The 12,087-nt window shown below is 41.2% G+C and overlaps 1 protein-coding gene across 3 annotated transcripts in view; it reads left to right on the top strand.

Annotated features, from left to right (window-relative positions):
• LOC119007071 (cohesin subunit SA-1) overlaps positions 1-12,087 on the top strand; it is an 18,623-nt gene extending 6,536 nt beyond the window's left edge. Inside the window, exons 12-32 of one of the 3 annotated variants that reach the window (XM_037076424.1) lie at positions 359-466; positions 560-656; positions 899-1,001; positions 1,413-1,516; positions 1,974-2,057; positions 2,305-2,397; positions 3,599-3,799; positions 4,015-4,082; positions 4,329-4,416; positions 4,664-4,744; positions 5,701-5,793; positions 6,064-6,232; positions 6,525-6,658; positions 7,080-7,181; positions 7,985-8,118; positions 8,292-8,414; positions 8,787-8,977; positions 9,473-9,668; positions 10,122-10,223; positions 10,357-10,450; positions 11,632-12,087. In XM_037076424.1, the coding sequence (XP_036932319.1) occupies positions 359-466; positions 560-656; positions 899-1,001; positions 1,413-1,516; positions 1,974-2,057; positions 2,305-2,397; positions 3,599-3,799; positions 4,015-4,082; positions 4,329-4,416; positions 4,664-4,744; positions 5,701-5,793; positions 6,064-6,232; positions 6,525-6,658; positions 7,080-7,181; positions 7,985-8,118; positions 8,292-8,414; positions 8,787-8,977; positions 9,473-9,668; positions 10,122-10,223; positions 10,357-10,450; positions 11,632-11,682 (2,416 nt within the window). In that variant the 3' untranslated portion in view covers positions 11,683-12,087. Of the gene's footprint in view, positions 1-358; positions 467-559; positions 657-898; positions 1,014-1,412; positions 1,517-1,973; positions 2,058-2,304; positions 2,398-3,598; positions 3,800-4,014; positions 4,083-4,328; positions 4,417-4,663; positions 4,745-5,700; positions 5,794-6,063; positions 6,233-6,524; positions 6,659-7,079; positions 7,182-7,984; positions 8,119-8,291; positions 8,415-8,786; positions 8,978-9,472; positions 9,669-10,121; positions 10,224-10,356; positions 10,451-11,631 lie in introns of all 3 variants that reach the window. The other 2 variants (XM_037076425.1, XM_037076423.1) reach the window with 2 other exon arrangements.

The following is a 12,087-nucleotide window of genomic DNA, read 5'->3' as shown; positions in this document are numbered from 1 at the left end:
TCGAGGCTTTTCACATCAAATCGCTGATTAATAAACTCTTTGAGCCCCCTGATTAAAATATTTTCTATCTGAAAAATTGATTCACGCTCAGCAAAACAGAAATGTAAGGTGTAAATAATAGTGCAAATATATCCTGGTTGTCCAGAAATGATTCCAAGTCCAGTTTCTCTACGATAGAAGTGCAATGATTACTCATACCTGTGATGGCACTCTTTGTCATGAATACTGATGATTCACCGAGTGAGTCATGATCTCCACTGACTCAAGTCATGTATAAATTAGATGTTTTTAGGATTAATTAGAAAGAGTATAACTAACTATGTCGATGTGTAAATGTTTAATGGGTGCACATGTGCAGGAACACAGAGGAAGGCTTGAGCGAGGAGGAGTGTGCCCACATCTATCCCCTGGTTTACGCTGCGCACAGAGGCCTGGCATGTGCAGCCGGCAGCTTCCTCTACAACAAGTACACTGTCATCCATCCTTTACCTTCTCCACGCCGTTATTGTTTCTGTTAAATACGATGAGAAAATTGTTTTAATGTGTGTTTGCGTGTCAGGCTGAAATGTGTGATTGCGGAAGATAACCAGGAGAATGGTAAAAGTGACAATGCTGCCTTCTTACAAATCCTCATCTCCTTCTACATCCAGAGTGAGGCAAGTGTCTCTTCAGATCCCAGCTCTGTTCTCTCCCGCTTGCTGTTTGAAAGTAGAATAATTAGACGACATCATAAAAATGTATATATATTATTTTCCTTCCTACGCTGAGCTGAAAGATTTTGTAACCATGCATTATATCATGTAGAACATCCTGTATTCGATGGCCGCTTTAGCTTAGAAACGCACTGGTGCTGGCCAGCTGTGCACTAAAATTAAACCAAAGTAAACTCTTTTGACAGTTTCATGAGCATGGAGCTTACCTGGTGGATAGTTTGTGGAGTGTGGCAGGATCTGAGCTGAGAGACTGGGAGGCTATGACAACACTCCTGCTGCAGGACTCTGGTGAGGAACAAGGTAACGCAGAACACTCCACAAGCAGTCTTGGGTGCAACAGTGCATAAAGCTCAGCTTAACACCAATTCACAAAAATAATTACTCCCATGTTGTTCCATCGCTGCGACTGTTCTGTGTTGTAAGACGCAATAAAAACGACACACACATCCTAGTGCCCAGTAGGATTGGTGTTTGATCAAATAATAACGAGCTGTGTTAAAACAGAAAGATCCAACAACCCGGAGCGCCATTACGGGGATTTTATGTCAGAATTCTGCGGAGGAGCCTCGTACTCGAAACATCTCTGGCAAATAAAATCCTTTTAAATTGGAGCGACTTGTTGTGTGGATCTGTTTCAAATCAACCATGTACACTCAAGGATCACCCACTCATTTCTGCACCTGTCTGTTCTTCTGTCAGGTCTGATGTATGAGGAGGAGGGGGCTCTCATAGACCTCATGATGTGCGCCATGCGACAGGCGGCGCAGGCAACCCCACCTGTTGGGAGAACTCAGGGCAAGAAGGTGGTGACGTACAAATCTGATCATTTCTGTGTGGTTTGTTTTATGGTATAGACTGAAGCTCGCGGGCGAGAGAGATGTCATTCTTTGTTTTGTGCTCCACATGTACCCATCATACAACATGTTTTAAAATAGCTTTAAAGCTCCAATATGCAACTTTGTGACACAAAGCCGGAATACATTACATTCACATCAATCGGAGTCAGCTGTGCGAATAGTATTCCTATTTTCACTACAGTTCTCACACTGCAGTTTGTTTACTTCAGTCTCAGGCACATATTAAACATGTTGTGAACAAGTTGATTCTTTATTGATCGTGTAATGTACTCATCTGTGGACACATGACTTTTAACGCATATGAAATACTCACTCATTCCTATAATATATGATGCTTTTTTTCCTCTGGTGTGCATGTCTGCATGGTTGAACTGCTGTCCTGTTGCTGCTCATGTTGGATTAGATCCTGAGTAAGAAGGCAAAGAGACCAGACACGAGACGTATCACCACACACTTTATCCCCCTCTTGCCACAGCTTCTGGCCAAGGTACACAGCCAAGGTTCACTTAACACGGGTTATAACTGTGAAGTGTTGAAGACGCATCAGACTTAACGCCACGTTAAACTTTGCACTTAAAACCCCTCGAGTACAACTGTCATTATACAGTGTGCACACTCATATAACGCTAAGAATGAAGGTGACGTATATATGTGCAATATTACATGTTTAATATATGTGTTTCATTCATTAATGAGCTGAGCCTGTTTTTCTCCCATCGCTCATTGATTTGCAGTACTCTGCAGACGCAGTGAAGGTGAGCCTCCTTCTCAAAGCTCCCCTCTACTTTGACCTGCAGATGTACAACAGCTCTCCGAGGCTGGAGAAGGTAGGAGTGTGACCAACATAATGATTTATAAAATTTCTTCAGAAAATACATCTTGTTTTTCATCTGAAACCTTACCTGTGTCCTACAGCATCCCCTCATACCCACTTTAACATGCTCATATTTTAGTATGTATCCCCTAGATGTCCATGACGGAAATAGAAAAAGGGAACGGTGTCGCTGGTGCTCAGAGAGAGACAATTTTTTATTTATTTCTGTTCATTTTAGGGCTTCACAGTTAATGATCTGTCATGTGCTAATTAATACATAAAGGAGCTAGAGTCCGTCTTGCGATTGGCCAGCCACAAGGCCCGTCTACATGTTCACACTCACCTGTGAAGTTTCTGGCATTGCAGCAGAAGCTCAGCGCTTATAAACACAAAATGTGGACACTCTTATACACAAATCTGGCCAACTGATTTGTGTGTTTTACCATCGAGTGCTGCCGCTGCCAGCTGACAGTAAAAGCAGTGATGGTTGGTGGATTAGATAACGAAGAAATGGAGAAAAAAAACTGGTACAACCGCCACATATTAAATGAAGTAATTACTGTGGAATATATTCTAGTGTTACTGTGTAATCAAGCATAATCAAAACCATACCAATCATACAGAACAGTGACATGAGTGAAATATTTAGAAAGTGCAATTACATGATGACATATTTTCTTTTTCGTTTTTTTTTTTAATCATTTTTTCAGAGTTCAAGATTAGTTCATAAATCTCCTGGCCACAAAATGCCAACTACAGGTCATGTGTAGACTTGTCAGTTCTGGCCAACATCTTATCTAATGTATAGTCTCGACTGGGGATTTTTCATGAAGTAAAGGCATTTATTTTGTTTTTAATTTTCTTTTCTTGTAAAGTTTCCCTCAGCTGATACAGCTGAGAACTTAACAGCTTCTTCCTGATGTCATTTACAACATTGTCAAAAGTAATTTTACATAGAAAGTAACAGTAAAAGCAAAATAAATGTCCCCTTCTTAGACTTCCCCTCTCCTCTCACTGGCACTTTGAAAAAAATGAGCAGCCTGACTTTGTCATCATCACTTATTTATTTACTCATCACAGTGAATGCTGGTTGCTCTTACTAGCTCACTCAAGTCATTGCTCTTGAGTGAGATGAGCAAACCAACAAACTGGCCAAAGCTGCACATACATATTCTACTTCACCTATTCTGCTTGATCTTTCCTCTGTTTGTCAGTATCTGGACCTGCTGCTGAGTCAGATATGTGATATCGTGGAGAAACACACAGACGTCACAGTGTTGGAGGCTTCTGCCCACCTTGCCAGCACCTTTCGCTCCGACTACTACACCTTCTCCTCCCGCGCTCACCTGGCGTTCAGCCAGTTGCTGGACGGCTTGACTGAGTCCCTCAACACCTATTTAAGTGACGTGCTGCAGGTGGGAGAGCGTGTCAGTGAAGTTTGCATACAGATTGATATGGCATGTTATAAAAGGCACGAAAGAAAGTGCATTTATATCAGTGATGGTAGGCTAGATCACATCTCTTAGTTAAAAACAAACAAACGGTTTGTTCTAGGTGTGCCTAATAACAAGGCAGATGTCGACATCCTCAGTGTCACAAAGTGTGTTTTGGTTTTGTTTTGTTTTTTTAGGGCACCGCTGATGACGATGATGTATACAATGCAGCCAACACCTTGAAAAGGATTGCAGTACTGAGAAGGTAAATGTATGTGTTGGTTTCTGTCTTTCCTTCTGAGCTTCTTCTGGAACTGATTGTATTAAATTGAAAGATGTGTCGTCTCATGTCAATCGCATACTCCTGAATCAAACCGAAATGGTATTGTGTCACATTTTGTGATATCGGCAAATATCATATCGCTGTCCAAAGAATCAGTATCATATCGTGCTGAAAGAGGTGATTTACATCCTGAGTAGAAATGCAGACTGTTTTTTGTGTGATCTCCAGTGCGAAAGACTCGACAGGCTGGAGGCTGTTCTACTCCTGCATGGAGCTTCTGAAGAGCAGGATGGAGTCGAGAGATCTCGACAAGGAGGTCTGTGATAAAGTCCCACATCTTCACATTTGAGGGACTTTATGTGACGTGTTCAGGCTTCTGAATCTGCTGAACTGAAGTACAGAACATTTTAGTTTGGACCAAAATGAATGTTTGGTGGATTTGGTACAACTAGCTTCCGACATTTTTAATTCTTCTACGTAGCTTTATGTAGATACATTCTTTTGCATATCACATTGAAATCTCTTCAGAGGCTGATTTAAACTTTCCTTTTGTATAATTCCAGCTGATGGTGTCGGCTCTGAAGTGCGCCGCTCTTCACCTGATGTGGGCCAAAGTGAATGCTGTCAACGCGACGCCAGCTGAGGTGATCGTCCGACATTATACACCAGCCAGAGTTTTTTTATTAGATGTTAGGAAATAGTTTGAACCGCTCTTAGTCTCTCACACACCAAGACTTGTGACGCACCGACTTGCGACCTGCATGATAAATGTTCTCCTGAGGGCCATCGCATGACAGCCAGCTTAAAGTGGCCATGTTGGTGGGCTTGCTGTGTATTTGTCTCCTCCGTCTCATCCGTGTTGTTCAACAATTCACCAGCTGCACAGACAGCAGGCAATTAACACAACAGTCTGTTAGTGTAGATCCAAACCCATGATGACACTCAGACATTTGTTTCCCCTCTGGTTCACACTTTATCTCACTGTTTTACGTACTGGTACCATTTCTCTTCACATATTTATTGTCTGCTTCTGTCTTCACTCTCTTGAGCTCATTTTTGCTTGTTGTACAGATGTCTCTCTCTCTCTCGCTCTCTTTTTCACACACACTGAGCACATCATTATCACTAATTCAGCCCTTTTGTTTGTTTACCTACACCAGGGTTCCAGAGAGAGCGCACTCAGATCCGTTCCTTGGGTCCAGTTATTTTCATGTTTTGTCTATTTTTGTTTAATAGTAGCACTCAAAGTGACGGGTTCCTCCTGCGTGACCACTCAGACACAAACACAAAATGAAACGTCTACGTGTAGGATAGTTCTGTTACTGCAAAGCAATGGTGATCTCTATTTGTGGCTGATCATTTTGTCAGTGCCATTATCTACTTTGACAGCAGGATAGCATAGTTAAAAGGAGAGACTGCTTTGATAGCAAATATAGCTTTACATCCCTTGAAGTGTCCGTCATTAATCCAGAATCACTAAGCTCATGATGCATTTCTTTAACTGAATACTTTGACCCTCTTGTTAAGTGTTTCTTTCAAGTCTTTTATCCAACTTGATCAATAGATAACTTAATTATAATGTCTGCTCCATCTGTTGTAGGCTGAACTGAAGCGTCTGAAGAAGGAGGTTCGCTCGTTCTGCAGTGTCTGTCAGACCTGTCTGTCTCTGAACCAGCCTGACATCAGAGATCAGGTGAGAACTTTGTTACGATTAAGACCATACATTAATGGATTATTAAAGGTAAAAAGTTCTTTTTAATATTTTTGTTTCTTTTTATACGCTCATACCTTTGCAAACATTCATCAGAAAGCAGATAAAAGCGTTTATCCTTCAGACTAGTTGTCCCTTTTGGAAAGCTTTTACATGCTGACAAACTTGATATTTTTTCTGTCTACTTACCTGAATTTTCATTTACAGAAATAGTAAAAAAAAATATTACAGTTTGTCTCCTTCCCTCCACAGGCATTCGAGCTGCTCTGTGACTTGCTACTCTTGTACAGTGTGAATTCAGCTCGCTCTGAAACCGCCCTCAACGCGTTGGTCCACCTACCGTCTGATTCTCTGCGCTCAGAAATGGCTTCCTTCCTCATGGACTTTATCTTCTCTGACACTGAAGAAACTGAGCTCAACGGTATGGTCAACACATCTGCTTAATAAATGTTTGCATAAACGGTGGTACTTTCTGCAGCTCGCAGTTTGTTTGTAACTGAATTTTTATGGATTTTAAAACCGGCAAAGCTCTCCAAGATGATCCTACCATTATTTATGCCTGCAGACGTAGTTCTTAAAGTCTTATATCACACGTTCTGTTTGCTTGTGTCTTATACACACCTCAAAGTTTTCACCCTGCCTCTCCCCTGTACATCTTTCACGTTAACTATCAGTGAAATTCATCCTCTCCTTACCCTGACTCTGCCCTGTAGTTGAGGGTGAGGAGGAGATGAAGATAACTCTTCTCCAGAAGAGGCGCAACCATCTGGCCGGCTACTGTAAGCTGGTTATCTACGGGGTTTTGGACCTCACTGCTGCCACTGATGTCTTCAAGCACTACAGCAAGGTAGAGAGGGAGACGAGGCCTTTAAGATAGTTACAATTAATTAGCCAAACTTATTATATTTACATTGTAAGCACACATATTCAGTAACTGGCTGCGTGTTTCAGTTGGTTCAACATGTTTACAAGTTTAGAGCTTGGTAATTAATACAGTAATAGTCAAGACAGACTGTTGGTTTTTGGAGAAATTGATTGCGTTAGAAGAAATTAATTATGGGGAGGATGTGTAAGAGAGTGGAGGAAGGTGAGAAAATCTGTTTTAGAACCAGCGAGGTGCCAAGAATGAGTCAGAAGGAACGGTGGTTAGAAGAAGCTATGACTAGATGGAAGCAGAGTATTTTCACATATTTAAAATATTTTCATTAATCACAAAGACTAATTATCATAACTGAGGTGTTTTTTTCTCTTTTATGTTTTTTCTCCAGTTCTTCAGTGACTACGGCGACATCATCAAAGAGACTTTAAGCAGAAGCAAGCTCATCAATCCAGTTCAGAGCGCCAAGACTGTCTGTCTGAGTCTGCAGCAGGTCTGCGCTCACAAATCAATATTTCTATTGTGTGCTGTGATGGCAAGTGAAGTTTCAATGACTACAGGAAGAACTCTTTAATTGGGACAATAATAACACTACATTATATTGAAAATAGTATCAGCAAATGTTCTCATTTTAATCACATCTTTAAATAGTAAAACATTTACTGTTAGAACAGACAGATCAACATGTGACTTTACATCGTTCAGCTTTATTTCTACAGGCACAATTCATCCTCACACAAGCAGGTCATATTACTGCATTGTGAGAAAGTCTCTGAGGTACATGTGGATCCTCAGATGTTTGTAAATGGGAATGTATGTATTAGAACTCATTACTATATGACTACCCTTTTGAATTGTATCTGAAAAATGTGTAATCCCTGAACACTATATAGAAATCCCAGATGCAGATATTAATTTCCTGTAATTATTAAGTCCCTCAGTGTTCTGTGTTGCAGACTTCTTATATATGATTCAACTGGCGCAGATAGAACCAGCACCTGATTTACTTTGAACGAGTTTTCTTACTATCCAGGAGATAATGTTCAGTTCAATCAATTATAGTTTTACAGATGATGCATTCACTTCTCCTCCTATCCGTTATGACTCGACCTTGTTTGCAGGAGTGTAGACACAAGAGTTTGATGTCATTGTTTTGCAATGCACAACTGTCAGCATGCCAGTGTTGATCAAAGGATCTGAACAAGTGGTGATGAATGGCATGTAAATGTGAAGTCATCTTGTGTGTGTGTGTGTGTGTGTGTGTGTGTGTGTGTGTGTGTGTGTGTGTGTGTTCAGCTCTACTCAGAGATGCTCCTGGAGGATCCCAGCAGGCAGGATCACAGTGAGATTAGAGAACTGGCAAAAAGGCTTGCCATGAGCTTTGGCATCAACCTTCATCGTGTCCGCAAACCACTGATGGCCCTGCACATGTAAGTAGCACGCATCTGTGTTGACTTTGATGCGAGGGCCGCCACAGCTCTGTGAATGTAAAAGAAACTGATACTTGCCCTCTGACATGACTTCACACATGAAGTATTTTTGTCCACTTGTGATATAGATTTGATTTTGTCAAAGCTGATGTGTGTTTTGTGTTTGCTCTAAGGGACGGTGTAAGTTTTGCATTCCGGGAGCCACAGGAGGGAGAAAAGCAGCGCCAGAACGTGGCCTTCCTGGAGATCCTCAGCGAGTTCAGTTTCAAGCTGCTGCAGCCGGACCGCGCCCAGCTGTGAGAAACCAAAACTTACAAACTCGTCCACACAAACGTGTTCGCTCGACCATGATGCTTTCTTTCAGTCCTTCACTGAACCTCGGCACTGCAATACAGACTTAGAATAAAATCATTATATTCTCATAACAATAGATGTATCGCCTCTTATACCAGAGTGTTCCAGAGGATGTCATTATTACCTTCCAGTACATTTGTTGATCTCATTCCAAGATCAGGACAGACATTTTTCCCCTCAAAGAAGAAGCTAAAAAGCAACAGTTTAAATCAGACAATTTGACATCATAACTGGAAAAAACAAAGCTACTAAATATTAACAAAGGTTTCTTGGTCTTTGTCCTCATCTCTGCGTTACTCTGTCGTCCCTCCCAGGGCTGCGTTTCTGAAGACAAAGTGTCCCAGTGCCGCCCTCTCCTGGCGGCCAGTCAAAATGTATCAGCGTTCTCTGGAGACCCGCTCCTCCTCTAAACCCAGAGAGCAGGAGGGAAGCGATGCTGTCTCCTCACATGAAACCCCTGTAGCTAAACGCAAGAGGACCACTGCTCAGGGTGAGATGGACACATGTATGTGCTGATATGCAAGGATACATGGACACTTTGTGATACCGGCAGACACCCTGTATCATCTCAGTTCCATCAAGTGGTTTAGAGCTAATAAACTTTGCGAAGTGTTTTGTCAGATGATGGCAGTATAGGCTTCGTTGGTAAGAAGAGGAAACAAAACCAGTCACCTTCGCTTACCTGCAAGTGAATGTTGAAATGAATCTAGGAAAGGGTATTTAATGGGAATATCCACGGAGATGCTGACACAGCTTCTTTCACCGTTCAGAGGAGAAACGGCTGATTAGTCATGTGCACTAAATGTTTTCTGAACTTAGTTGGAAAAAGTGTTTCTATCTGTCAACAACATTAACTCTTTTTATTACTTTTTAACTCTTCATTAAAAAAACTTCCCCATCAACCTTTTCTAATGTAATCCTTCAAATGCTCATGACAGTATCTTGAGAAAAAACATCTATTGTTAATAACCTTCTGTAAATGAATTTCTGTCTCCTCCAGGTTCAGTGTCCAGCTCAGTCAGAGGATCTTGGTTGGACAGCAGCAGCATTAACGGCGGCCTGCACACACCAGCCCTCACCTCCACTGTCCAGAAACAGCCAGCCAGGCAGCCGGACTCCAGGAAACCCCAAGACACAGAGTCTGATGTTGGCAGCGTCTTAAATGAGCCTGAGTCGGAGGATGAATTCTCCTCAGGGTAAGATTAGTCTTTATCATCAGCATGTTTGCGGCATCTGCCATCTTCTGTTTCAGATGTTTGGATTTTACTGCCAAGAACCAGACAAATGCCGGAAATGTGTCTGTCTAACAGCCAGAAATCAGCCACTCTCTGTTCTCTTCTAAAAGAGTAGTTTGTGCAGTGTAACTGGGCAAAAGGCTGCTCAGTTTCTGAATCAACCAGCTGCTCTTATTCTTCTGTGCTCGTGTTGCAGCTGCAGAAACATGTGTGACCTGCTGCCGAAGGTCCTGCCGACAATAATTCTCTCTGTTGTTGAAATAAAGACACAATTAATGTAGATAGATCGATGTGTCAGTGGAAAGAAGAAAAGCTAAAAAGGAAGGAACATTCTCCGAGTACTTTGCCCATTTTATCATCTCACTAGTATTTGTATTAGCATGAGACAGACACGTACCTGTTGCTGTTCACCAGATACCAGATGCGAAAGGTGAAGGCCACCCAACGCCGCCAGCCCGTCTCCCATCAGACCGGGTCCACTTCGAACCAGCAGGACCTGAACTCCAACTTTGACTTGTAAGACTGATCTTAGAGAATAAATGTCCCACAACTGATTTTTTTTTTCTAGAAAATGTCACTATTTGACTCATTTTGTGAAAGCTACTATTAGATGATAATAATAAAAGGATGAACTGTGTTTTCTCTCCAGACTCTCTCTGATTGAGGAGAACAATGAAGAAAGAGAAGAGGCTGAGATCGAGGATTACAGAAGTGACTCTGACAGTGAATCTGGTTATACGTTGGTAAGAAAAAAATCTTTGCACATGTTGATCGTAACATTTTAGATTAAACTACACAGTTACAGCTACGTTTGGCTATAATTCACAGATTTTATTACACCAGGGTTTTTCCAGGATTCCCTGAAGTCGATCAATGTTAAAGTAGCATCAGTGAGCTACAACTGAATTAATGCATGTGAAAGTATTATACTTTTGCACTTTGTGGAGCTGACTTCAACTCATTAAAGCTGTTGTTAGCAATCCTCTGAGCCCACATGAATGTGCAGCGGTAATCTGATCTTTACACATTCACACACAAGCAGACAGGACCACCTTGTTATGGATTTCTCTGTCCTGATTGGATAAATTGGGCAGGGATACCAGAAAATGTACTTTGTGTGGATGCTGCAGGGGCAGGAGAGACACTTACTGATCAAACACTCTATACTGTTGAAATACAGAGCTGTTAAACACTTATTTTGATCAGAAAATATCACTTACAGCAGCTTTAATGTAACATTATGGCAGCATGTGTGGAGTTTAATGAATAGATAAATAAATAAATGCAGAATTAATGGAGGCCATGTCTATTTCTGATGCACAGAGCTGTGAAATTGGATGCCTTCTGCTCTATTATTACAGTTTGCACAGATATTTGTTGCATGCATATTGATGCTAACACTATATTTTACAGGTCTGAACATGTCATGATAAGTAGGTGATAATTACAAAACAACATATGTGAAATTTCCCTCAAATTACCAAAATGATTATCTCAAGACGTATTATAGATTACACCAACATGATTTAATTAGAATATTCTGCTGTTTCCTGACAAGCAGATAACAAATAGCTGGTACTTTTCTTTTGTACATTTCCAGGGAAGTTCCAGCTGGTTTCTGCTGAGCTTCACTTTAATTTACCGGCATGCTGAAGGGAAGCAAGACCGAAACTAGTTGGACGTTTCCTGGGAATTAATTAAAGAAATCACTGGCTATTTTGTAACTGCTCATGGGAAAATAAATTCTCGGTCAGTTTTTACGTAATTAGTGAGGTATTTGTGGGGTATTTTCATAGAGAATTGTAATTACCACCTACTTGCTAGAGTTTTGCAGACCTGTAAAAAGGTTTTTGGCAAAAGAAGAGAAGATTAAGGGCTGCATTCCTAACAAGCTCATCATTCTCATTTTGTTTTTGCTTTGCAGCCCTCCACCCGTCACAGTTTAGCCAGTGCCCTTGACGAGCTCTTTGAGTGAGGGCGCAGAGACCTGGACCGCCCTGGAAACAACAGTTCTTTTTGATTCAACACTGCTGTGTTTACCAGTTTTCAGTACCTTGGAGTGTAATAAGTATTGGGGCAGCTGTTCTTTAAAATAAACCTCTGTTCAAATAATGATTATGCAGTCTGGAGACAAACGTTGTTGCCATGCATTGTTAGGATTGTTTATGTTTTTGAACACAAATTTCACCAAAATGTTCAGAAGTAATGTGTTGAAGTTGAGTTCATCCTCTGTGGGCTGGCAGCAAAATCAAAGTCTCTTTCTGTGTTCGTATTCTCATTTTGAATTCAGTTTTCATTATATCCAGCGCTGTTGTTGACGGCATTCGAGCACTTGTTAAATTAATGTCTATTAAAAGATGCTTAACTGAGCAAAGTGACA

Source organism: Acanthopagrus latus, chromosome 18 (genome assembly GCF_904848185.1).
Source record: "Acanthopagrus latus isolate v.2019 chromosome 18, fAcaLat1.1, whole genome shotgun sequence".
NCBI lineage: Eukaryota > Metazoa > Chordata > Actinopteri > Spariformes > Sparidae > Acanthopagrus > Acanthopagrus latus.
The sequence above is the reverse complement of the archived record's forward strand: the minus strand, read 5'-3'. Positions and strand labels throughout refer to the sequence as shown.